Below are 27,025 nucleotides of genomic sequence, written 5' to 3'. Positions count from 1 at the left end.
TTTATTTATAGTATTTCTAGATTAAAGCAGCACAGCATGTATTGTAAGGTACATTTCTGCCTCAGCTGCTTTTCAGTGGTGCGACCACGACAGCAGTCAGACTTGCTGTCTACTGAAGAACAAGGTTTGAAATAAGGAAGTGAATTTAGTTCAGTTCAAACCTGCAGAGGAAACTGAGACACAAACTGTCGTGGGCTGACTTTGTGGTCTAAAGAGAAAGAGAGAGAGAGAGAGAGAGAGAGAGAGAGAGCGACGTGAGAGAGGCGCCGTGGCTTCTTTTTTTCTGCTTCTTCTTCTGTCTTAGGACGGCGTTCATCTGGTGGAACTAACAGCCAGGAGGTTCAAATGGGCTGAAGCGAGCAACTTTTGCTTCACTTAACAACGGATCCATGTGTCAGGATGAGCAGCAACAGCAAATCAGTGAACTCCACTGCAATAAAGGCAGAGATCAAGAGGCATGAATCTCTCCAGAGGGCAATCAGTAGACTTTCCAAGCAGTTTGAAAGAGTCGGCGATCAACAGCTGAGCTCGGGCCTCAAGGTTTACCTCCACAGTATTCAAGGTAAGACCTCTTCTTCTTTTGCTCTTTGTGATCGACGTGTGTTTGATGTGTCAGGTAAGAAAGCAACACGTAAACCTTTCTGCTAAAGTTCACACTGAAAAGTCAACTTCAAATTCAGTGTAACTTTTTTAGGATGCTCGTGTTAAAAATCATCTGCAAACTATCAGTGTCGACTTTGGTTTACAGTCGCTCTCTTCATCAGTTGTAGTCGTTGGGTGTTGTTCTGGGAACATGACAGCGAAGGTGATTGATATCTGCACCTCTACTTCCTGTCTCTATCGGTGTGTTTTTTTCTGTGGAAATACTTCTTCTCTCTGTTTTTGCAGTTCTCATTTTACTCTGAGGCCGCGATAATTCACCTTTCAGGTCGGGTTTTATAACTTTTATTTATCAGTCAGCCTCTGGACCCTGGGCGACCAATGGCAACATCCCTCAGCAGCCATCGCCATGGCAGCAGGATGAAACCTGCTGTGTGGCCTACTTCCTGTCTGCCAATCTGCAACTGCCCTCAAAGCCACTTCCTTTCAGACAAACAGAGCCTTTACATGTGAAGCTGATCACTTTGACATCATTTCCTCATATCTCCACTTCCCACCGCTTCTTCTTTAAAGTGACACAACGTGTTACTCTTAAACTCCCACTTGTTTTTTTTTTTAATTTCATCTGAAACTTCTTTTCTCTTGAACTGCAGCAAGAAGATGAGAAGTTTATTTTGCATCATTTACTGAAGCAATGTTGAAAATAATTCTCTGTAAGTGAAAGTTCACCATGACGTCATACTGAAATAATTTAATATTTTTATTGATTGATAATTCTTATTTTGAACTTCAGAGTGAAGACAACTAAACATGCAAAGCAGAAAAAAATATAGAAAGTAAAACTAAACGATAACATCAAAGTGACACCGAGGAGCAGGATGATACAGATTTGGCCTTTCCCCCTTTATCTACAATATACATGTTCTGGTTGTGCAAAAATGACTCTTTCACCCCTCGTTAAAAGAGGGAGTAAACATCTTTAAAATCGTACACTACAAAAACTAAAGTGTATTTGTCTGACTGTTACGACCTTATTAAGATTAAATTTAGAGGAACTAAAGGAGTAACTGAACACATTTATAAAATAAAATAACTGAATGAAAAATACTGTCAAAGATTTACAAATGTTTATTTAGAACATTTACTTACAAAGTGAAACCAAGAAAAGAAAAACATCCAACTGAAAGCAGTTTCTGAAAGTGTTCTCACAAGGCCAGAAACCTCTCTACTCTAACTTGAAATAAAACTCGTCTTACCTGATGTGAACAAAACACTAAACTCCCTGACTTGCCACAAAACAGGGGAAAATGGGAGTTAAACAAAATAGCAGTGAACCCCTACTCTCGCTTCAGCTCTTAAATCAAACTTGTTCTCAAAGCTCAAATCTGCTCGTCTTGAAAACATTCTGGAAACACGACATAAACGACAAGCAGCACCCTCGACTTGTAGTCAGAGCAGGATGAGACTTTGAGGCTCTTCTCTCCAGCTCCTCTGATCAGAGAGCTCTCAGATCAGACACGGTGAGGGAGAGCCTAGCGGTTATGATGCACGCCCCATGTGCAGAAACGAAGCTGTTGTGGGTTCGAATCCGACCTCGACCCTTTGCTGCACGTCATCCCCCCCCCCCCCCCCTCTCCTCCCAACACTTCCTGTCTCTCTTCACCTGCTCTCTCCAATAAAGGAAGAAAGACCCAAATATATCTTTAAATTAAATGAATAAATGGGGCGTGCTGGTGGCGCAGTGGCGCAGTGGTTAGTGCGCGCGCTCCATGTATTGAGGCTGTCGTCTCAAGCGGGCAGCCCGGGCTCGCATCCCGCCCATGGCTTAAATAATTTGTTAATCTGGATTCGTGAAGTGAATTATGATTTATATTAAGTGTAATGAGAAACACATTATTAGACTTATTAATTTACTCAGATTTGAGTTTTTGCAGTGTACTCACACAACTACAACATTACCAGTGATGGAAAGTAGGGACACTTTCTCAAACTCTGCATTTTTCTGGGTTGCTTATTATTCAAGTACTTTCCTGATTTTCTGATATATAAAGTCATAATATAGTTTTTAAATAATAATAATATATAGAAATGTTTTTCAAAAGAGGTTAATGTACTAGTTTATTGGACAGCTTTCTTTACTTTGCAAGTTTAGATGTAAAAGGAAAAAAGGAACAAATTAGTATAAAAAAATTAAGAAAGAAAGTAATACAATAGGGGCTCTATTAGCCTAGTGGTTAGTGCATGTGCCTCATGTACGGAGGCTGTGGTCCTCCAAGCGGGCGGCCTTGGGTTCGAGTCTGACCTGTGGCTCCTTTCCCGCATGTCATTCCCCACTCTCTCTCTCTCTCCGTGATTTCTGACTCTATCTGTCCTGTCTCTAATAAGATGCATAAGCCCCAAAATAAAACCAAATAAAATGATGAAATATGTCTCATATTAAGAATCAGGTTTATTGCCAAATAGTATTTACTCACAATGACTTTAGCTCAGCCTGTTAGCTCATACAGTAATCAATAAGAAGAAAGCCTCATTAAGCTAATTCCCCTGTTTGTCTGTGAGCTGAAGGTCACTCATCTTCAGTCTGGTTCTGGTGAGTTTTGAGGTCCTTTTAAGGAGCTGGCAGATCTTAAAACACTCTAAAGAGACCCCCCCCCCCCTCTTTCCCTGTGTGTAAAAACACTCACTTTCTTTTCTCTTCAGTATGATTAGGCTGCTGGAGTGTCTGTGCCGTAGTGAGGATCAAAGTCGGTGTATATCCTCTGTGGGGGCCTGGATCTGTGAGTGTAGAGTTCACTGCTTCTAAAAAAAAAAGAGAGCCACCTCTCCTGTGGACTTAATAAGCGAGTGGGATGTGGCCGGTGGATGCTGTGTGCCAAGAATAAGGCTGGGAGCAGGGGAGAAAAAAAAATACATAAAGAAAGACTTGGAGAAAAAGAAGTGAGGTGGGAGCTAAATGAAGACTTTTAAATGTGAATCTGACGGCTGCTCGCTGCAGCATGGCGGGGACGAGGACAGCTCACAGTGAAGGAGAAATGAAAACTCACCCAGCATGACCACTGCCCTTGGCCACTGTCCATCTGACAGCAGCTGCCCATGGGTGTCGGTGTGGGGAGAGCTTTGTCTGTAAGCATGCATGTGAGTCTCTATGCACAGGGACAGTGTCCGCCTGTTTATCTGCCTTTGTAAATAAAAATAATCAGATTCACTGTGCAACCATAATCTGGATGAATTTTAAAACGTAGCCAAGGAGGTAGACTCTCCAGTTCTCCAGTCTGTGACGTGGGGCTCATTCATTAACCATTAGACGAGCTAGATAACCTTTTTGTTTGCACAAAATAAGATGCTTTTTTGTTGTGATAGCTTATTAGGGCTGGTTAAAAATGTCGATTCATGACTGCATTGCAATTATTATTTTCCCAATTCAATATCGATTCAGGGAAATCCCGAGATCGTTTTTTTTTAGTTGTAATGACGCCTCCTTTCCACTTGGGGCGCTGTGAATTCAGGTCAGGTGCAATAGTGTACTTTATATATAGTTTTTGTCCGTGCCTTTACAGCACTGATATTTTTATTACGATTTTACTGCAAATTCAGCTCAGACACAAATGTGCACTTTAGATCACATTGTACTTTAATGTTTTATTCTTTTTTAAATTAAAGAATAATGCAACGATAAAATACATTTTTAAGTCTGTTTGTTCTAAACAAATACAAACAATGCACACGTAGTTATTTAACAAATATCAGAAGGTACTGTGATGAGTTATCTGGGTATTCTTGTCATCTATGCGTGTGTATTATTAAATTAATGTCGAAGCATATTGATCGATATCAGAAAGAATCCTGACCCACAGAATTAAAATCAAATTGAATTGGGAGGTTGAGTCCATAGCCAGCTCTACAGCTGACTGTATTTGTTGATTTATCAGTATAAAGAGGCCGAACACGTCTTTGTAGCGTTTTGGAGCCACCCTCGTGTGGCCACTAAAGGAACTGCACGTTGTTCCACTGTAGCTTTCTTTCTTGTCGCCTTCTCGCGTGCAGCACTGCAGCAACCTGAGGTGCACTCCAGCACACAGACACAGTCCTGTCATGTCGCCACAGTTGTTAAAAATGGATTTCTACACATGTCGCCTCCCATGAAAGTGTGTTAGGATTTTTATAAAGCAGCTCATCTCGTTCTTCTTTTTTTTTATTCATGAGTCTTCTTGCCGTGGAGTCCCTTCCAGGTCGTGTCGTTTTTTTTTTCCCCCCTTGAGCCAAAGGCGGCTGTCGGAGGTCTTTTGTATTCAGTGAGAGTAGTTTATTGCCCTCTCACTGGCTGTGGAAGAGAGGGGAGGGGGGGCGAGTGGGCTGAGCAGGTGGACAGCCAGACCCTGTTTTATGAGATGATGGTGGGAGGCTGCAAGTGGTGCACTGTGGGGAAATGCATCCTCTGATTCCACATCAAGGCCCGTTTTTTTTTTAATCAGAGAGTAATTAACATGAAATTACACACCGGGTAATAATCCAGGAGATGGATGTGTAATCATGTTTGCTGCGGTGTTTATTTTGTAGCACGCAGCATATTTGCAGCAGTTCTTCTTTTATTTGCCTCGATTAAGATTTCTGTTTGTTCAAGATCAGTCGATGCACAGGAAATAGATTGGCAACTATTTTGACTTAATATTAAGCCAGTTTATAAAAGAGATAAATATCTTTGTGTTCAAGCTCACACATCGTAGAATTTGCTGTTATGTTTTGTGTTATGTTACAATAAACTGAATTTCTTTTTGACCGCTTTAGCTGTTAGCGGTCGGACTAAACAAGACATTCAGTCGGCTTTGAAACAATTCAAAATGTATAACAATTTCCTATAAGCAGAGATGGGACCGATCTGATCTAATATCGGTATTGGGTATTGGCGCCCTGTCACTTTGAAAGATTTGATTTGAAAAACCTGACAGCTGCTTCCTGTTTGTATGTGAAGCCAACACAATGCACCGCAACGCTGGGTTTACTATGAGACATTCAAAGACACTAAGAACAAATTGAAACAGCAAATGTTTGTCAAGATCATCATCGTTTTATAAAATAATTTCTTTCATTTGTGAAGTTTTTCTTCTCTTTCATTGCACAATTACTGAAGCTCACTGGATTTCACCCCCCAGACGCAAAGACCATGTGCAGGACTTTGCCTTCATTTTTTTGGTAATCAAAAACAAGAGATTAATCAAGATTAGATGTCTAGAACTCCTGTTTTAATTTGCCTTGGTATGAACACTAGATTTTTACTAGAATCATATTAAAGTTTAAAATTCTGGTAGCCTGAAACACGATTAGAAACTGTATTTTGCAAAAGTCCAGGCACAAGTAGGTTTCAAATCATGCACAAGTCCATCAACATTTTTTCACACACATTATCATTTTTTGCTTTCCTTGTGAATGGGTTTGTTTTATTTACACAGAAATAACAGAACATGCGGTTTATTCTTTTTGCATTCTGTGGTCCAACTATTGATGTCCAATATGCTCTCATCCTCTCTCGCTGTTGCTCGCTTCACGCTGTGAGCACAGAGCTCACCCACTTCTGCTAATGAACACATGCCGTAGTAGGCAATAGACTACAGATCAATACACTCGCAGGAAAAACCTCTTTCACTCACATGTACAAGACACACACACACACACACACTCACACACACACTGAGAAACACCATTTTGGTTACCGAGATCCTGACGCTGATTGTGATTGCAGAATGTACGAAAGCAGGAGAGAGGAAGGGAGGAGGAGGAGGAGGGAGGAAGGACAGGGAGGAGATGATTGTGCCACCAGAGCCAGGAAGATTGTAACACCTTAGCAACAAACAAGCCAAGCCTCCCGCCGAGGAGGAGCCACAGAGCGCCACACACACACACACACTCATACACACACATTTCTGCACAGATCGGCAGCTGAAGCAGGATGGATGATGTTGATGAAACTGTTCTGACAGCTGTGTAAATGAAACAGGGAACAGACACCCCACCCGAGAGCCTTTTTTTTTTTTCCCTCCCCAAACATGCATCCATTATATTGCATCTTCCATTTGTCACTCTTCCACACTACTCTCCCTTCTTCTTTCCTCTCCCTGCTGCTGATCTTTCCTCTGCAGTCTCCCCTCATTTAGCAGGTCCAGCTTGTGTGTGTAGCACTGCTGTTTTACCACCAGCCGTTACCCGCTGCCCCCCCCCCCCCCCTTCCTCTCCTCTCCGACTCGCAGCGAGGAAGATGGGAGGGGAGGGGATGGGAGGGGATGAGCAATAAAAAGCAGGGACCCTGCACACGTCTGAGAGGAGCAGAAGCAGAATCACAGATAGAGAAAGAGAGAAGAAAAGAGGGGGGAAACGAGGAGTGGGATTCTTCTGCATTGTATGGATTGCTTATTGGAATGAGGAGGGGCATGTAGAGGGAGGGGACACTGGAGATCCAGATCGGTGTGTTTTGCGAGAGCTAAGAGAGAGAGAAACGCAGAGTGTGGGAGAGAAGAAGAGCGGTGCATGTGTGAGGTTGTGTGCATGCATGCATGTGTGTGAGAGTGTGTATGTATGGTGTGTGATGTGCTTCAGACTCGCTGAACCTGCGCGGCGGTGGAAGGCGTCGGAGGCGGCCGGGGAGCTGTCGGAGCGGTGACTCGCCTCAGCGACTTCTCCACGCGTGTGTTGTCATGCTCGACGCCCGGCGCGCTCAGAGGACACAGGCTGCAGCCCGGGAGACGGCGAGAGGGGCGTGATGGCCGGACGCACCCAGGCTCGCTCATGCATCTCCAGATTTACACCTAGGCTTCTGTCGGCGTCGCCTTTCCCCGATCCCCTTCAGCCCTCGTCGATGTCCTTCCTGTGCGTCTCCCCGCCGCGCTCTCTGAACGGACGCCGCTGTCAACACACATGTGTGGCTGTGCAATGAGAGCTCTCGATCTGGACTGGTTCTCATACAGCTCTGGGGCGTGCTGGGCCACGCTGCTTTAGGGTGACACCGATGCATTTTTAAAGACTTCACCTTTTTTCAGCTGCTGTTGATCATATTTCTGGATGACGTATGATGCGGGGCCGTTATTATTATTCTGAAATCAATCAATCAAGGTTTTTCGCTGAAGAGGATGGAATGAACAAACGTTTAAGGTGCTGCACATAAAGAATAAGTAAATAATCATCATCAGGAACGAGGCATCCATAATGAAGATTTATTTCCCTCAGTGGCGGTCGGTTTTAATTGGGTGTTTTCTAGGAACAAAAGAGCTGATTGGACTCCACTGACCGAGTGTTGAAGGTTGTCAGGGAAGAGATTTTCTTTCCTGTTTCTGAGACAAATGAAAAATTGCGGTCGTTGAAGAAAATCCGTGACTGAAATTAGAAATTGGAAAACAAAGACGCGGGGATTTTTGGGGAATGGATACAACCAGCAGCCGCTCTGCTGTTGAATCTTCCAAGGAGAAACTTAATCTCCCTCCGTGTAAGTTTTCGGTCACAGTCGTGCCGTCGAATTCTTCCACATCCATTTCCGCTGGCACGCCGTCAGCGGTTCATGTCGCTCTGTCTGGCTTCATTCATCTATTGTGTGTCTACTGAAGCCTGTCCACATGAGCGGAGGCGGCGCCCTGCAGCAACGCACCACCTACCTCATCTCCCTCACCCTTGTCAAGGTAGAGGCCGTGGAGGAGAATGGAGGGGAGGCCAAGAGCGGCGCCCAGGGGAAGGAGGTGGAGGTGGAGGTGGAGGTCGGGCAAGGGGGCAGGACTGGGAAAGGCGAGGATGAGGCGGGAGGTTACGCCCCTGCACGGGCTGAGAATGGAGCCGGGGTTGTTTTAGGACAACCACAAAAGGTTGAGGATGCTGCTGATGGGAAGGAGGGGAGGTCGACTGAGGAACCTCTCGGCTCTCCCTCCGCTGTCGACGTCCTGAGTAAAGGGAGTGAAAAGCCAACGGACAACCTCTCCATTCCTTTACCGACAAAGTCTGCGGAGGTCGATTTCACACGAGCGGAGCAGACGCTTCCCACTCCAGAGGCGAAGCAATGCAGGTCGCCCTCGCTGACCAAAACAACCCCGACCGAGGCGGTCGAGCCCAGCCGCACCCCGACCAGGACCAGCCTCCCGATCCGCCCGGTGGGGCAGCGGCCGGTGAGTCTGCTGAAGTCTCACAGCAGCGTCGCCACCCGGGGCCGAGAATCCCGGGAGGGTCGAGAGCGCAGCCCGACTTCGGCACAGAGCCTCGACCGCAAGGACTGTCGCATGCCGACGCGCTCGCCCGGCCCCTGCAGGGCCTCGTGGGCGGAGGCGAGCAGGCCCGACGGATGGAGGGACCTGAGAGACGAAGCCCAAGCTGGAATCACTCTCGAGATCGGAGGTAGCATGGCCGCCGTGATGAGAGACATGCCGAGGAAAGAGAGACTAAAGGCGGGGTCCGCTTCCCTACCTGCGCCCGCGACCCAAGCCTCCAAACCGGCGCGCAAAGGTAAAAGCCGCACGCTGGATAACAGCGATCTGAACAGCCTCTCTGAAGACCTCGGGCTGGCGAGGGAGGCTCAGCAGGCCCAGCAGGGCCAACGAGGCTCCGCGAAGGACAGGAAGATGCTTAAGTTCATCAGTGGCATTTTCACAAAGAGCAGCTCGGGGGCAGCCGGGTCGTCGTCCACAGCGCCTCCTGTCTACATACAGAGAGACTCCAGCGAGGAGGAAGGTAGGAGGTCGCTAACGCACGCCCGACATCTAGAGTTCTTCTGATTTAAATACAGGGAACAGAAATGTTTATGATACTTCCTTATGTGCTGGAGTTTTTTGTGACTGTATGATACAGAAACATGTTCCTTTTCTTTGCCACTCCAACGCAGAACCAGCTGCACAGTACAGTCACCTAGAAGTGTTATGGCTGCCAACTGTAACAACTGTTTTCAAGTAGGAATGAAGAACACATTTCCCATTCCCATTATGTAATTGGTAACCACAGAAAACAGCTGTGTTGTGCCAGCAAGGAATGTAATGTTACTGGGAGTAACACTCAATTAAGCAAGCTCTAGCTGCCGTGTACTTAAGCTCATGGTTTTTGGAGTCACTCTGCTGGTTTTTGGATAAGAGCTCCTCAATTGTTGTGTCTTGAGTTTTTAAATAGGAGACACAGTGAAAGCCGATGTCCAAAACAAACACAGAATAAAGCAGCTTTACGTTAAAAATCAACAACTCTTCAACGCTTGTGAACAGACACAAATCAGATAAATGTCTAAAAAAAAAGAAAAAAAAAAAAAACTTAGAATATAGAAATGTTATCGATTTCTAGATTCATTTATTTGATTTCTTTCTCAGTTGTGACTGACTGTCCAAATAGATGAATTAAGAAAGCAGGATTTGGGCTGTCTGGGAAATCCAGGTGTCTAAATCAGTAACAGAAAAGATAAATATGGTAGCTGAAATTTCCTGACATCACTGTCTCCTCTTCAGCTAATCCAAGTACACATGCATGATAACAACCCATTATCAGAGACACTTCAGCTCCTGTCATCATCAGAGTGGAGCCTCTTCATCTGTGCACAGGCATCCATTTAAAAATGAGTTCGGGGTGGGGTTGGGTGGAGTAGATCTTTTCAGAGAACCCCACACACAGAACACATTTACAGGCTTTAATTCTGTCATGAGACATTTCCTGAAGCCATGTGCGACTACACATTTATGACAGATGAAGCTCTTTGATGTGAGAACTGACAATGGAACCATCTTGGACGGTCTTAATCTAATTCCCCCTCAGAGCGCGGGGCAGATTTCACACCGCTGGAGGGGTAATCTCTGCACACACACGCACACATACGTCACATACACACACTTAAGCAGCGTTCCCAGCATGGGTTTAAGTCTCATAATGAAGCCAGAGGGGAGAGAGGAGCCGCTGGTGGGTTGCACTGCTCCTCACCTCGGCTGTAGTTCAGGAAAAGCTTGAGAGAGAGGGAACAACGTGAGGCGATATTTGTCACCCACGTTTAAAAAGGGAAGAACATTTCTAATCCTGTCTTTGATAGTCCGCCCACTACATGAGCTGCCATCCCTGCTCACTTTTTGTTTTTTATGTCTGAGAGGCATTTAAATATGTCAAAGCGTTCATTTTGCTTTTTTTAAGAATTAGCATCTTCTGTTTGTTGAGTTACAAATTTTTCCCCCTCCTGGCTGTGTGTCGACGACGGCTGCAGCGTTCAACAGAGCGCCTCTTTCAGACAAACATGTTTGCTCAAAGAAAGAGCGAGTGTCAGCCTGTGGGAGTGAGTGAGCCTGTGTGTGTGTGTGTGTGTGTGTGTGTGTGTGTGTGTGTGTGTGTGTGTGTGTGTGTGTGTGTGTGTGTGTGTGTGTGTGTGTGTGTGTGTGTGTTTAATACATTCATTCACTCATTGTGTATTCACACTGTTACACATGCACACTGTGGATTCACTTCAAGTAGTGAGACTAGCCTTGCCAACTACACACACACACACACACACGCACACACACATGCACGTTTGCACACAAACATACTAAGGGCAGGAGGAAGTGTTGCCATGGCAACCGGCAGGACTGCTGCTTCTACTGCTGCTACAGAGGCTGATGAAACAGAGGAGGAGGTGGAGGAGGATGATGAGGGAGCCGTGGTGTGCAAGTGTGTGTGTGTGTGTGTGTGTGTGTGTGTGTGTGTGTGTGTGTGTGTGTGTGTGTGTGTGTGTGTGTGTGTGTGTGTGTGTGTGTGTGTGTGTGTGTGTGTGTGTGTGTGTGTGTGTGTGCGTGTGTGCGTGTGTGACCAGGCGTTGACACAGGCTGACAGGATTCTGACAAAAACAGATTTAAGTTAGAAAATTGGCGTTTTCGGATGAGAGCTACAGGCTATACATACGGGGGGGGGGGGGGGGGGTTTGGTTTGGAGCAGAGAGTGTGGATAATTGGCTTTCTGTGGAAATGTGTGTGTCGAAGCAGCAGAAGGATCACACTTGTCTGATCACTTCTGGCAGCAGCAGCCGGCCATAAAGAGAGCTTTGAGTGAGAGAGACAGACAGCAGTGTCAGTGCGTTTCTCTGTTTGCGTGGTAGGAGTTGCCCCCTTTTTCCCCCCCAGATCTAAAGCACATCATGAGCGGTTGAATGTGTGAAGTCGCGGCCTAAACGCTCTGCAGATTTACAGCTGGACTCGAATTTAATCATCATCTGTCTTTGAAGGACACGCCACACATTTAATAGCATGCACTACGTCTTTCTGACTAATCTGCCCAATACTCCCCCTGTAGCCTTTCTATGTTTCCCGCTTCTATATGTTTATACTCTCTGTGAACAATGTTAGCAGCCTAGAGGATGAGAATGACGCTCCACTGACCTTTTCACTCGAGCACTATCAGAAAACCAAAATCTTCACTCGTATATGTGGGAACATCTCAGTACCTTTTTTCATAATTTCTTGCTTCCCAGAGGATTCATAACTCAGCTGAGATGAAATAAAAGATAGAATATCAACCTTATTAGGTCACATCCCAGTTATATAGAGCCAAAATAAAACCAAAACCTAAACTTAGGCCGAACATTTTCAACCAATAATGACAACCAATTACTCAGTATTTGAATTTTAGCTGCAAAGCATTCATTTGCATCAGTTAGAGCGAAAGCTAATCTAAGCTAGTGTGTGTGCTTTTAAGTGGTTGCCACCTCAAACTTTGTTCCTTTTTCTAAAAACACTTTGGTTACTTTGGCTTGATTTATTCACTTTAAGGTCAGCAGCATCGGTGACACCTCTAGGTTCATGACATGTTTATTCTAGAGGCTTTGTCTCTCTCCTCACATGCAGTACTTTGTTAGTTATCACACACCAACTTTTCAACACTGAAATCAAATTCGTCGCCACATCATGATTCAGATGCCGATAAAAAAAAATCTAATTTGATGTTCGCTGCTAAATTTGAATCCCTTAAGTGCGTTGGTTTTATGACGAGATTTCTGCACAATTACATTCCTAAGCTTCAGCTGTTCTTTGTCTTCTGTTATAAAGAATGCAGACAAACCCCTCAAGCGGTTATTAATTGGACGTCTTTTATTTTGGATTGCGGGCTGGGAGGTCCGAGGTATGAGAGCAGGGTTCTGGTGCCTGGTTTCGTCTTCAGGGTGGAGGTCTCGGAGCTGGGCGTTGGAATATTGAGGTCTTGTAGAACAGAAATCTGGACACAGGAAATTACAAGATTAATACAGCGAAACTAATTTTATAGACATTTTTTGGCACGATAAAGTTCTGCACCACAGGTTCCGAAGGTTGAATACACTCCAAATTGTGTATTGAGTATTGTTGTTGGCTGCAGCTTTGGTTTGAGCTCGGTCGAGGTCATAAAGTAGCAACTCTCTTTTTGTTGTTGTTTGTGTCTCTTTTGGTTTTCCCCTCAGGCTCTTGTCTTTTTCTCTTTTCTCGTCTGAAGCTGCAGCTGGGTGTCTGAGTGTGAGCATCACTTCACATCCAGGGCATGCCACCTCTTCTGCCCCTCAGCGACCTTGGCACAGCTGTGTGCAACCCGACTCTGCTAGATTACTGTACTGTCTGTTGTCTGTGTGTGTGTGTGTGTGTGTGTGTGTGTGTGTGTGTGTGTGTGTGTGTTTTCGTCTCTGTCTGTGTCAGTGTGGATGTCCATGTTGTTTGTTCAGCACATTGGAAAACACATTTTTGCAGCCAGCCAAATCAAACCTGGTCTCGTTTCATATCAGGGCTGAAAGGATTAGTTTGTTAGTCAGTTGGCAGAAAATGTAAAACTATGATAATCAGTTCATCGTTTCGTTGGTGTTTCTCTGATATGTGAGATTTGTTTTTGGTTTTTATGTCACAGTGGACTGAATAACTTTGGCTTTTGGACTGTTAGACCACAACAAGGTATTTGTAGAGATCATCACTGGCATGTTCACACTGCAAGCTGTAGAGATAAATATAGAGATACATCACTCCAATCCTATTTCTACTCTTAACTCCTTTTCTAAAATGTGACAAATTTCAGTTCCCAGTGTGAACTGGTCACAGCTACTAAAAGGAAGATGTCTAAACCCAGCATGCTTCTTGTATTCTAGTGAACACAGACCGCTAAAGTGAGCCTTTATGTGTTTTTTACTTTTTCATGGAGCACGCTTTGTGGCCGCTACCTCTGCATGGAGGATTCATGTGAGAGCCAGGAGGGTTTGGATCATAAAACTGATTGAATCCATTAATTCAGAATTTGAGGTGTCTGTCAACGCCAGCACAGAATTGTGGCTGATGATCATCTAAAGCAGCAGTTCTCGACTGGTAAAGCCTCAAGACCCACCACCAACTCCATCATGAAAAATCACAACCTAAAATTTCTGACACTTTTCAACCAATCAGATTTAATTAATGAAAAAACTGTGCAGTTTGGACTTCAAACGTTGTAAAACACGTAATAGATCATAGAAATGGAACTAAGAAAAACATGTTCAAAAGGCGCTTTATAGACTTTTTTTTTTTTTTTACAAAATAAACAATCCAGCACACATTTCCACATGACTTCCCTGACGCCCAGGCTCCACCATCGGACTGTGTCGTCCCGACAGCCACCGCCGTCCTCATTCATGCCCGTCCTGCTCCGACCTCCACTTCAGCGACAAGGAAGTGTGGACAACAGGAACGAGAGGAATACAAAGGAGAAATCCTTCCTGCATATTATCCCATATGCTCTGTTTGTAAAGCGCCTCGAGATAACACTTGTTATTTGGCACTATACAAATAATGGTTGATTGATTGACATTTGCGAACCCTTAAAATGACTCTGTGACCCACCAGTTAAGAACCACAGATTTAAAGTGACATGAACGTTTGTGTGCTTTCCAGTTTGACTGTTCAGATCAAGATCACAAAGTAAATAAATCTGAACTGTACCTGATTGAGTACAATGAATGAAAGACTTTGTTCAGACTTCAGGCTAATAAGAAGTTTAAGACAAACATTTAGTTCACTCTCTCATTCAGAAGAGCTCAGATTGGATTTACTTTTCCGAGCATCTACTAACCGATCTGCATGAGCCGCTGTGATTATATTAGGAGTATGATGATGCAGCTTTCCATCCCAGACGCATTAGCAGTGGAGATCCTTAATTCAAATTATTGTGGTGTCGAGTCACTCTGAGAACTCCTTCACTACACCATAAACATCTCTGAAACAAGAAGCTGCTCTGCTGCAGACTCTCTGATGTATTTCTGTCACTCTGGATTTTGTTTCCCCTTTGTGTCTCCTTGCTAGTGACAAAAAAAAAGACAACTTTGCTATCTGATTTTAGCAGCTGAGAGGCATCTGCAGAAATAACATTGGAATCGTATTTCAATCCAGCTCAAAATGGGGTTTAGATCTAATTTGCCAAAAGAGCATGTAATAGATCTTTATTTGCTGTGCAGACTTTCTAAAAATCCAATGCCAAAAAAAAAAAAAACAGAACTGCACTGCAAAAACTGCAGCTTACTTGTTGAGTGTCTTGATATGAAATGTATTATCTTAAATAGTAAGTACATGTCATTTAATGAGGCTTAACATATACAAGTTGCTTGCTGCATTGGCAAATGTTTTTGCTCATTACAAATAATCCAGGCCTTGTTTTTTGTCTGGAAATGGAAATTAATTAAAGGTGACATCTCCTCCTCTTCAACCAGTTTAAATAAGTCTCAGAGCTCCTCAAAACATGTGTGTGAAGTTTCTTGTTCTAAATTCACTCTGATCCTGTATTTGATCATGTCTATAAACCCCTCTATTTCAGCCCTGCTCAGAACAGGCTGTTTCTGTGTCTGTATCTTTAAATATGTAAATGAGCGGTGTCTGACCACGCCCCCTCTCTGGAAGGGCTCGGGTGTACTTAGGCTTTCTCGCTCCATGTCCTATTGTTTTTACGATGAGACGGCAGACTCAGAGGGCAGAACAAACATTTAGCTGTGGGAGTGTCACCCACCTGGGGGAGGGGCTACTGCCCTTTGTGATGTCATGAGTGGAGCAGGTAAAAGACAGAAAGGATGGACTTTTCTCATCATTGGTTGGTTTGTAGACAGACTAGAGACACATGTTAGAGTCAGAGAAACATGGTGAATAATATGTGACCTTTAAGTGTAGTGAGATCATTTATGACTAGAAAGTAGAGACAAACACTTGTTCAGGTTTACGTTTTTGCAGTGTGTCTGGTCAACGAGTTGTATCAAATCCAAATGGACAAGACTAGGTTCCTTTTGTTTATGCTTTTCAAACCGCCATGAACACCAGGTCTCACCTATATTAGAGAACAAAAATCAGATTTAGGGAACTAACGCCTGCAGTCAAGAGAAAAGCGTGTGAGAACATTTTGATGGGCCGTTTTGACTTTTCACAGCCTAAAGGTAAATCAGTCAATCAATCAGAAAAACACTCACCAACGTCACTAATCGTTAGTTGCAGCTCTAGTTGGTTTTCATTCAAACCCACTGAGGACTTTTTGATGTTTGATTGGCAGCTGAATTTAACCTTTCAGTGAGAGCGTGGTGCAGACGCAGCTGCCCGTCATTTATAGCACATGGGAGGCAAAATGGCTTAATGACTGGTGTGGCCGCTTCTTGTGTGGATCCCCTGCTGTCACTTAAAGGTTATATTCATTAAGATGACCTGCTAGGCCGTACGTGTGCTCATAGCTAACAGTCACGCAGCAGCTGTGTGATTTATCGCTCTCCCGCAGGACGCTATGATGGCTGCCCTTTTTACTGTGCATGATCAAAATGATGAATCTCTCTCTCTCTGAGTCTCTGCATCGCTGACTGTTTGTCTCTGTCTGTTTCCCTCCAGTAAATATTGCCAACAGCCAGGAGTGGACGCTGAGCAGAGCCATTCCCGAGCTCAGGCTGGTGAGACGAGAATGCCAACACATGCAGCATGCACACTCCTGAACCACAAACACAAGAACATGTTCAATTTCAACTTATCATATATGTGAAATTTAATAACAGGGATCTAGAGCGAGCAAACTAAAGATTTGAATTCAGGTCCAACTGCTTTTTGATGCTCCGTAGGTTTAAATACCCAAGTAAACAAGTTTTTAAAAAAACAGATCTTCACACATTTTAACCCAAAGCAGCGGAGAGAGAGAGAGCGATAGAGCGAGCACTGTCTACATTTCAAAAATACATTAGCAAGGTTTCAGTACAGATAACTGCACACTGTCTACCTATGTGTGCAATGTAGACAGTGTGCAGGAGTTTGGCTGCAGTATTGGTCACTAAAAACAAGAATTGTCTCAATATTTTTGTTGCCATGGTATTGATAAATCGTTCAATCCCTAGTTTCTACTTTACGTCCTTTACATCTGACCTCCATATTTAGATAAACTAAAACGAGATGTAATCAAATGTCCTGAGCTGTTGATCTACTGACAGGAAGAAAAAAAAACTGAACTAAAAAAAATGACAACACACTAGAAGGAGGAAGTGAAACATTTTGGCCGAGCTTGTTTTAATTCAGTCAGAGGTTTTTATATTTTTGAAACATTACACTGAGATGTGTGTGAACTTCACGGTGCTGTATTTCCTTCCCTCTTCTCTCAGGGCATTCTAGGAAGTCTGAAAAGTGGCAAGTCAGCACTGGTGAACAAATACATCACCGGCAGTTATGTTGCACTCGAGAAGTCGGATGGTGAGACAAGACGAGTACATCTTCTTTATTGTGTGACGTGTGTCCTTTTACTAGATCAAAAAAAATGTTGTAGCTTCATGATTAAATACTAAATTTATTGTTTTGTGTCTCCTAATGAATTATTCTATCACAGAGTAGATTTTATGAAGCTGCGTTATTTGGCTTCTTCCTGTCTCTGTCACACTGCCGCTAGCTTCTGAATCTCTTGTCTGTCATTGTCACTGTCCTTGTCAGGCGGAAGATATAAAAAGGAAGTGCTGGTGGACGGACAGAGTCATCTATTACTGATCCGGGAGGAGCCTGGTCCACCTGATGCACAGGTGCTTCTTTGTGTGTGTGTGTGTGTGTGGGCGAGTGTGCCACAGAGAGAGAGAGAAATATAGTAATTAGTATGCAGAACTGAAATATCTGCAGCCTTCATCATCAATCATCCTCCTCCTCTCTCTCTTCAGTTCAGCAGCTGGGTTGACGCAGTGATCCTGGTCTTCAGTCTGGAGAACGAGGCCAGCTTCCAGGAGCTCTATCAGTACTACAGCCAGCTGAACGCACACCGCACAGACATCCCCGTCATTGTGGTGGGCACCCAAGGTCAGAGAAACAAATCACAGACGTGCAGATTTACATATCATGAGATTAAACCAGTGTGATTTGAATAATAGTCAGAGGACAAGGCAAAGACAGTTCGGTCCCTGTTTTGAGATTCTGCATCAAAACGCAGAATCTGTGTGTGTGTGGGATCAGATTTTTGTATCAGATATGTTCATTTGTAGGACAGCTTTAATGTCCACTAAGCGTTTCAGTATGAATTGGTTGTTCACTGAATGCAATCCAGTTAAACATTGGGAGTTATTTAATGATGATTCATCTTTAAATCAAACGTCTCTGTGAATAAATGGAGAGAGCAATCAGTCTTTAATAAAAGATCAAATATGCAGGACTGTTTTACAGTTTGTCACTCACTGATCTTGTTTTTTCTTTCCAGATAAAATCAGCAGCACAAACCCCCGTGTGATCGAGGATCAGAGAGCCCGACAGCTGTGCATTGACGTGCGTCACTCGCTGTTTTACGAGACCTGTGCCACCTACGGGTTCAACGTGGACCGAGTCTTCTCCGAGGGTGAGTGAGATCGTGTCTGTGTGAGTCACCACGAAGGAAACACGGCTGTTCAGTCTGTGATGTTGTAAACAAAACCTGTGACACATTCTGCTGATAGTCAGAGAGGACTGAAACAGAGTCTGTGTGGTTTTTTTTGTTTTTTTTTAATCAGCCGCTCAGAAGATTGTAGCCCTGAAGAAGCAGGCGGCGCTGCAGGCCTGCAAGTCTCTGCCCAACTCTCCAAGTCATTCTGGAGGCTCCACACCTGGATCTGCAACGTTTCCTGGACAGGTATACCTCATCCCAACAGCTGCAGTTGTTTTTTAAATTCCATGTTATACTCAACATTTTGACCCTTTAACCAAAAGTGTCAAAAACAAAACACAAAAACAACATTATATGTTACTATTCTTTTTTTTTCTAAACATTTTTTTATTGAATTTCACATTTATCAGAACATATACAACATTTATATATGTTAAACATAAAACACCCCCCAAAAAAATGTGGCAGTATATTAATAACACAAGAATAATGAAAGTAATTTGTAAAATTATTCAAATGAAAAAATAAATAAATAAATAAGTGAAATAATAAACATAAACAGTCACATTTATATGTTACTATTCTACATAACATTTCTAATGTACTGACCTAATGGAGACTAATCAGGCACTCACACAGTAGATGAGTGTTAACATCTTATTCTACAGGGGAAAAAATACTGAAGACAAATATTAAAGTTTTTGCTCAACAACATATTTAGAAAAATAATATTTTATTACATTTGAACACACAGGACAAAGAAACACACACAAGACGGCAAGGACTCATATGAGCAAAAAACAGACCACATGGGATAGAAAGACAATTAAAAAAAAACAACAACAAACCATCACGTCCAATTTCTCTAATGATAGAAAACGTTTGTGTGAAACCAAAACAGACCTGGGGCGCCGGTGGTCTGGTGGTTGGTGCGCGCGCCTCATGTGATGGCTGTGGTCCTTTAGGGGAGCCACCTCGACCCTCTCGCTCGCTCTCCCTCTCACCCCTGATTTTTGTCTCTGTCCACAGTCCAACCTCTAAAATAAAAAAAGCATAGCGGCTTGTTTTTGCACTGGTTCACCCGCAGAATGAATCCTCTCGGGTTCTGGAGACCTTCACTTTAAGATGTGAATTAAAAATCAGAGCGTTAATATATTCAGGTGCAAAACTTGTTATTGTTCCTCTGTTTGGGTAAACACAATCTTTTTTCTAGTCTAGACAGATATTACATAAGATGTGTTCAAAATAGGACACAGATGAAAGTGCTCTGCTGGTATTCGCTGCAAAGTTGAAGTCGTTTCTCACTTTTTGCTGAGCATTTTATTTTATTTTTCTGCTCACTTCCAGGAGAATTTTAATGATCCTTGACATTTTTTTTGTGTGAATATGAATTAAACATTTTCTCCTTTAAACAACATCAGAGTACGAATTATTCTGTGTAAAAAAAAAAAGACTGAGAGTCAGAAGACAGATTTTGAAGGGGTGGTAAAAATGTTCATCTGAGGAGGAGACGCGCATTATTAAATGAAAATCATCCATCACCCTGAAATCTAATTTTCCATCTCCCAAGACCGGTCCATCACCTTCTCTCCATCCATCTCAGCTCCATGAGTATCACGTTCCTGCTGGTTCATGAGAATCAAAGGCTCAAGAATTCATCCATCGATCACAAACCACTTTGTGTGAATCCATGTCACCGGTGTTTTATGGTGCTGTGTCGATGTTCACCCTCAGATCTGTGAAACTCTCACACTTGATCTTTTTTTTTTTTCTTTCACCCATGAGCTGCTCTCTGTGTCCCAGTGAAAGCAAAATACTTCACATGAATCTTGTGTCCAGGTGCCAATCTCTTGATATAAGGATTTTGTAAAAAATCAAGGGAGGATTTGAAAGGGGGAAATTTACTTCTGGAACCAGAGCCAGAGGAAAAGTGAGCGGTCACTGTTGAGCTCTATTAGACAACTTCATACAAGAACTGCAGTTCTTCAAGTGTCCACTTGAGGCTTACTGCAACAGAAAAGGAAAACCTATCAGGTCCCATATTAAAATGCCAGCAGAAATGTAAAAAAAATGTATGCTGTATGCTAGGAGGCTTAAGGCCCGCCTCAGCTCCACCTCTTTGTCTGTTACTGGATTGATCAAATGGAATTTCCAATTTGGGGAATTTCATCGTTGGGCGTCATCGTTGGGCGTCATCGTTTGGTGCCCCTCTAGAAACAAGTAGGTGACGTCACTGAGACTACGTCCTAGTAGCAGCTTAAACAGACAGTGTATTGTAAAAAGTGAAGGTGCACAATTTAAACAAAGGAAGTGCCTGTAAGTTGCGTAAAATAACACAAATCTAAATCCTGAGTGAAAAAAGTAAAAAAAAAAAAAAAAAAGGATCCCATTAATGAAAGGACGAAGAAAAGTGCTGCAATTGAATTATTTTCATATAAATAATATATTGGTCTGGTTGACCATAGACTGTATAAAACAAGGATATTTCTAAAGAGGTGTTGTGAAGTCCAACAATGAAGGTCACCATATTGGAAAAGCTATCTCCAAATTGCATTCATTCATTCATTCTAGTAACGCTAAGCATTAAAATACATTTTATGTCAATTTCCCCGTTGTGGGATAAATAAAGGATTATCTTACCTTATCTTATCTTAATCAAAACAGGGGTCACGGCCCACAAAGTTTGACCTTTAATGTATTGAGCTATTCAGATCAAAACTGTGTTTTCTACCCGTTTAATACAGGGCTTTATTTGTATCCCTGCACGGGTTATGTACATTCTTGTATAAGTCTATTTTTAATTGCACAGTTTAAGTTTGTTTCATCTAGGGGGATTCTTTAAATCTTTTTTGGGTTAATATATATGTACGGGGGGCTTTTTTTGCGGCTTAATTTGTAACAAATGTTTCATGTCATGTACGTCTACGCCTGCTACTGGATGCTTTGAATTTCCCTCGGGATCAATAAAGTATCTATCTATCTATCTATCTATCTATCTATCTCTCTATGGGGATTCTTGGCTTTTAAAGTGAGCCTCATGTAAAGACTTGAGGAGAGGAAGTTGCTCATTGGTTTCATATTTCAAGACTGGAGGTTGACACTTGGGAGCCTATTATTGTTCTTGTGAACTACGAGCACAATCATAAGAAGCAATGTGGACAGATCTCATGAGAGTATTTTATATATCTGGGGTTTTCATGCATCAACTCATCAGCTCATTCTCACTCTCTCCATCTCTCCCCTCACACCACCATCGACATCTCCCCCTTCGCCTCCTGACCTCCTGACCTCTCGCTGTCCCACCACTCCACTCCACTCCACCCTCCTCTCAGGCCAGTAATGGCCCGAGTAGCGGCTACGCTTACTCCCTCCCCTCCACCCCTGTGGTCGGCCACAGAGAGCTGCGAGTGGCTCAGGGAGAGGGGGTGAGCAGCGTCAACTCTCGCTCGCTGAAAAGCATCCCCCGACGGCCCTCTCTCTTCAAGGTCAGTCGTTCACCAGCCCACACCTTCTACTTTTCCCGTCATCTCTCACAATCATCTCACTCCATCTGCATCCGACTCCCTCTGATCAAATCTTCTTCCTAACACATTTCTCTGATTTCTTTCAGAACCGGGAATCAGATAAGAAGTCCAATGATGCTAAAGGAGACCAGAGCAGCATGCGGGGCGTTCCCATCAAACAGGTTTGGAAAAATTTTACAAACATTACAAAAAACCTGAACATTCGATGACGTGGGTGTTTAATGCTTCAGTCTGCACAAGCAGCCCAGGAACATGTACCAATTCCCTCTTCAGCAACAATGTAGGAACAAAAAATAAAACGTCTTTTTTCATCTTACATAAGCAGCAGAAAAAAAAAGCTTTTGTTTCATCCTTTCTCAAGAGTGTTCTATTAATACTGCGCTTTCAGCGTTTGTTGTCGAGCCGCTCTTCACACTTTGAAGAGATCGTCTCTGCCGCGTCGACTCTAAATTTAGGTAGATTTGTGGCTGACCTTGGGTTTGTGTTTTTTTTTTTGACAGAGCATCCTGTGGAAGAGGAGTGGGAGCTCTCTGAATAAGGAGTGGAAGAAGAAATACGTGACCCTGTCCAACAATGGCACGCTGTCCTACCACTCCAGCTCCAGTGTAAGAGAACACCGCCGACGGATCAATACGGCAGTAAAAACACAAGACAAGATTTAGCACACCCACATGATATCTGCAGCTTTTTACATTTCACTGCAGTTTCAGCCTCGATGGTTTCAGTGCAGGCCCTTTCGTCTTTAACAAACCTATAATTGCTTTGAAACTGCAGCTTACTATTGATTTTTTTTTTGTGATTTAACATTTTGAGTCTCTGAACAGGAACCTTAATGTAGCTCAAAGAAAAAGATAAATCAAAAAGACATTAAAGGAGGATTTAAAAGAGCATCTTCATGACTTACAGTGGACAAGCAGCATCCACTTGTTAAAGGCTTTATATGTGATTTTTTGATCCAGCAGATGTCGCCCTTGAGCACCAGCATGAAACCAAAACAACTCGCGCTGCATTGTTGTGTTAGCATGCTAATGCTAGCGATCTTTATTATGCTGGTATCTTCACACTGCATGTAAATTTACCTGAAATGAGCGTGATCTAGAAACACAGTTAAGCAGTGAGTACAGTATGTTATTCTTCTTTTCTCTAGTCCCTCAATTAAACAACTTTTATACACGAGGGGAGGAGTCAGCCGGCCGTCCTGGCGATGTAAACAAACTGAAGATAGGACTCTGAAAACTCTGAAAACATCACAGACAGTGGGACTCGGGTGTTACACCCATTGTAGACAGTCATGACTCACAGAGTTATTTTCAGAGGATATACTTGATTTATATTACATTTAAGTGTGAAAAATCACATATAAAGACTTTAAGCCCCTCCCCCAGACAATTATTGTCCAATGATGACTTAGCAACTGTAGCCAAGAATGTCAGGACTGCAAAAGCTTCTTCGCTGCATTTTGAAGTGATAGGCAGGATTAGGAGAAGTCTGTTTGCAAAAATTTAAATTCTTATCTTCTGAGATTTTAAATCGATAAATCATAAATTCTAAAAATCAGTTTGTTTTTTGGGCTAATCAGTCACTCCCTGCTAAGTGCTAATGCTAGCTCTTTAACTCAGTAGAATGACAAATGGGGCAGCAAGACATTCAGCCGGTCTCACAGATGACTGGAGTAGATCCTGAAGGATGGACTTATTCAGAAACAGATTTTGAATCATGAATCGTTTTGAATCGAAAATAGATTCTGAATCGAATCGTGACCCCAAGAATCGAATTGAATCGTGAGACACCCAAAGATTCCCAGCCCTACAGGGACAGCGTCTGAGCCTCTATTAGCGATAATCTCCTCCTGCTCTGGGTTTTCTTTGTCAGATTAAATTCTGTAGAAGTATGCATCCGAATACTCTTTCATTTAAAAAAATAAAACTAGTTAACACAGATAGTTCCTCTGTTATGACACCAAACTGTGCAGATTGAAACTCTGCTACAAGATATTTTCTTCTCTTCCACTACGAGTGACTCTCACAGTGTAAAAATAAACACTCTAATACTGTTTGTGATATTTTGGGGGCTTTCAGGACTACACACAGAACATCCATGGGAAGGATATCGACCTGCTGCGCGTGACGGTTAAAGTTCCTGGAAAACGTCCCCCGAGAGCCGTCGCCCCCGTGGGCCCCTCGCCCGTCCCCCCCAGCTCTGTACCCGGCGTCAACGGGCTGAGCAAAGAGCCGACGGCTGCTGATAACACCAGCACAGGTACAGCTGCTGCTGCTGCTCCTCGTGTACATACACAGAGCATTATCAGATCTGTTCTGTCGTTTATGAATGTCACTGAGGCGGCGACATTTCAGTGAAAGGACAAAACTGGCAGGATTTTTAACTTGATACACAGAAACTGACAAAGTGTGAGTCTGTCTCTGATGCCGTCTGGACTTCTCAGGTTCAGGTAACTTTATTTGTACATGTAGGTAGATTTGTTTGCAGCCAGCAAGATTGACATCCATCAGGACACAGATAACTAAACAGATGAAGCATTAGAGAGACGGTGAACTATTTAAAACCGACTAAAACATGGTTTAAAAAAAACACAACTCTCTTGTGTTGCAGCCAATTTGACATTCAATCCCTGAATTTAAAGTTTGGTGTGTTTTCTCTTCAGAGCGAGGGTTAGGCTTGGAAACCTCAGCAGAGTTTTTCAGCCTTACAACCCGACCGACACCATGAACGGTGACGACTTCTTGCACAAATTACATGCATGCTCTTTGACATAAATACTGCAAAGGCAAGCGATAGCGATATCAATTTTATTTCTATATCACATTTCATTACAGCTAAGCTCAATGTGCTTTACATTGAGGTTAAAAACAGAATCAAAACACAGCATACAAGAGAAAGAAAGTGTTTTCACAGTCATTAATAATTCATACACACGACAAAGCAAACATCAGTTACCACAAAAGTGATCATACACACACACACACACACACACACAAAAAATAACTATTAATTTGCTTTGGAGAACAGATAAGTTTTGAGTTTTGTTTTAAAAGTAGAAACAGGAGTAATGGACCTGAGGTCAGCAGGGAGTTTACAGCAAAAAGACCTTCACCTGATGACCTGAGGGTCTGGGTTGGGTTGTAGAGCTTACAGTAAAACTATTTATGACAACAGGTGATGGAAAATAAACATTTTGAATCGACTTGGGTGTTAGCTAACTAAGTACTTAAAGATGTCAATAAAAGATATAAGAACGGTAGGACTCATACAACATACTCCACAAAATAAACGTTTTGTTTCTTGGCTCTTAGTTCCTCAGTTGTGTCCAGCCACCCTCTCTGTGGTGGACGACCGCTCGTCTGGAGGTTTGTCGCCTCAGGGCGGAGAGCGAGCTCTTCATCGCTGCTCCTCCTCGCTGTCCACTAAAGCACAAAGTGTCGGTACGTACTTTAAAAAAGATCAAACTCTCAAATCAGACGCCCCACTCTTTGTAAACCTCTTCACACACACACACACACACACACAGTATGATACATATTGATTCATGATGTTTGTGTCTGTCATGTTAAGATGCCCTCGAAGGGGTAGCCAGTCCTTTTGGCGGGAAGGACCCCGGCCAGGCGTCCCCCATGAGCGACAGGAAGAAGAACAGGAGGAAGAAGAGCATGAATCAGAAAGGAGACACGGCCGTCGGACAGGCTGAAGGTGACAGAGATTAAAGTTCCTAAAGATACAACAACTATCAGTGATAAAGACTTTTCTATGTTCTCTGTATAAAATTACATTTACTCGGATACTCTGGTCGTGAATATCTGAAAAAGTAGTGCAGTTATCTTTATTGCAAATATATGTTTTCCTTCCCTTTTCCTTTTCATCACTTAGATTTGAGTATTAACAGACAGTACATAAACGTTACTCTAAATTAGATTGGAGGTCTTTCTATAAGAATTGTTTGTTGATGGTCTGACTCGACTGACCCGATTCACTAGAGCAGTGCTTCCCAAAGTGTGGGCCGTGGCCTCCTGGTGGGCCGTGTGGGTACTGCAGGCGGGCAGTGAAAAGCCCTCCACCAAGTATAAAAATAAAATAAATATCACAATACTGATGATTCACCACGAGTCAACCCTTTAAGTGATGAGTAAGACGTGTCATGACTATTCATGGTCATAATGTTTAGTAAACTTTTGTGTCTATCTTGACATGATATCATGTTGTCATGTCCAATAATTGAACCCTTACTGAAAGTTATAGATGTAGTCATAAAAAATGTTTTATAACGGGCCCCGGAGTAATTTAGTTTTTCAAAGCGGGCCGTGGCAGTTTTAAGTTTGGGAAAGGCTGCACTAAAGGAATCCTAACCTTAAAACATGCCGAGCACCTCAAGAAAAGCAAAACTAACAATTAGAAGTCTGCCCAGTCTGAGAGAGAGACAATGTTTTGGGTCGCTTAAACATCGGGAAATATCAAAGGAATATCCAATAATGATTGTGATATTAGATCATAAAGCCTTCTTTTAGACAGAACATCTGGTTACATACAGTATCCACATCATTTACACACTCCTTCTCCTGGTTTTCCTTTTCTTTGTTACAGAAACGAAAACTAGTTCTCTGACATTTTTGGGGGTTGCTTAAACATCAGAAAATATCAAAGATTTAATAATGATTCTGTAGTGGTATTGGATCATAAAGCCTTCCTTTAGAGACTGCAGCTTGATTGTTGTAGTCAGCATTTGGAGCTAAATAATGTGTGTACATATCCACATGATTTACATACTCCTCCTCAGTGTTCCTCTTCCTCCTGCCTCTACCAGTCTGCCTGTGTCTCCTCTGTCAGTCTGAGGATTACTGAGCATCTTTCTCTGAATATTTCTTAACTTGTCTTCTTCTTCACTCTCTCTCTGTTTCTCTTTTTCCCTCGTCCCTGTGCTTATCTCTCGCTCTGCAGCCAAACGCAAAATGTGGAAGTTAAAGAGCTTTGGTAGCTTGAGAAACATTAATAAGACAGGTAACAAACGGAGGCTGATGGAGCATCACCCCTCCTCTCTGTTTCTTCTTTTTTCACGTCTGTGCCCCGACATCCACTGCCTGAGTTTGTCATGCGACTTGTTTGTGTTGTAATAA

General features: G+C 43.0%; 1 protein-coding gene across 5 annotated transcripts in view; it reads left to right on the top strand.

Moving 5' to 3' along the window:
* Positions 1 to 253: 253 nt before the first annotated feature.
* The window catches only part of agap2 (ArfGAP with GTPase domain, ankyrin repeat and PH domain 2), a 32,278-nt gene continuing 5,506 nt past the window's right edge, over positions 254 to 27,025 (top strand). Inside the window, exons 1-14 of one of the 5 annotated variants that reach the window (XM_065960831.1) lie at positions 255 to 562; positions 16,395 to 16,453; positions 17,150 to 17,237; positions 17,472 to 17,557; positions 17,690 to 17,825; positions 18,220 to 18,354; positions 18,506 to 18,624; positions 21,711 to 21,863; positions 21,989 to 22,063; positions 22,403 to 22,507; positions 23,981 to 24,161; positions 25,214 to 25,342; positions 25,473 to 25,607; positions 26,850 to 26,909. In XM_065960831.1, coding sequence (XP_065816903.1) covers positions 400 to 562; positions 16,395 to 16,453; positions 17,150 to 17,237; positions 17,472 to 17,557; positions 17,690 to 17,825; positions 18,220 to 18,354; positions 18,506 to 18,624; positions 21,711 to 21,863; positions 21,989 to 22,063; positions 22,403 to 22,507; positions 23,981 to 24,161; positions 25,214 to 25,342; positions 25,473 to 25,607; positions 26,850 to 26,909 — 1,624 coding nt within the window. In that variant the 5' untranslated portion in view covers positions 255 to 399. Of the gene's footprint in view, positions 563 to 6,838; positions 9,298 to 16,394; positions 16,454 to 17,149; positions 17,238 to 17,471; positions 17,558 to 17,689; positions 17,826 to 18,219; positions 18,355 to 18,505; positions 18,625 to 21,710; positions 21,864 to 21,988; positions 22,064 to 22,402; positions 22,508 to 23,980; positions 24,162 to 25,213; positions 25,343 to 25,472; positions 25,608 to 26,849; positions 26,910 to 27,025 lie in introns of those variants that run through there. The other 4 variants (XM_020650278.3, XM_065960832.1, XM_065960829.1 and 1 more) reach the window with 4 other exon arrangements.

The sequence above is a fragment of the Labrus bergylta genome, chromosome 12 (assembly GCF_963930695.1).
Source record: "Labrus bergylta chromosome 12, fLabBer1.1, whole genome shotgun sequence".
NCBI lineage: Eukaryota > Metazoa > Chordata > Actinopteri > Labriformes > Labridae > Labrus > Labrus bergylta.
Note: the sequence above shows the minus strand (reverse complement) of the source record. Positions and strands in the feature narration are given on the sequence as shown.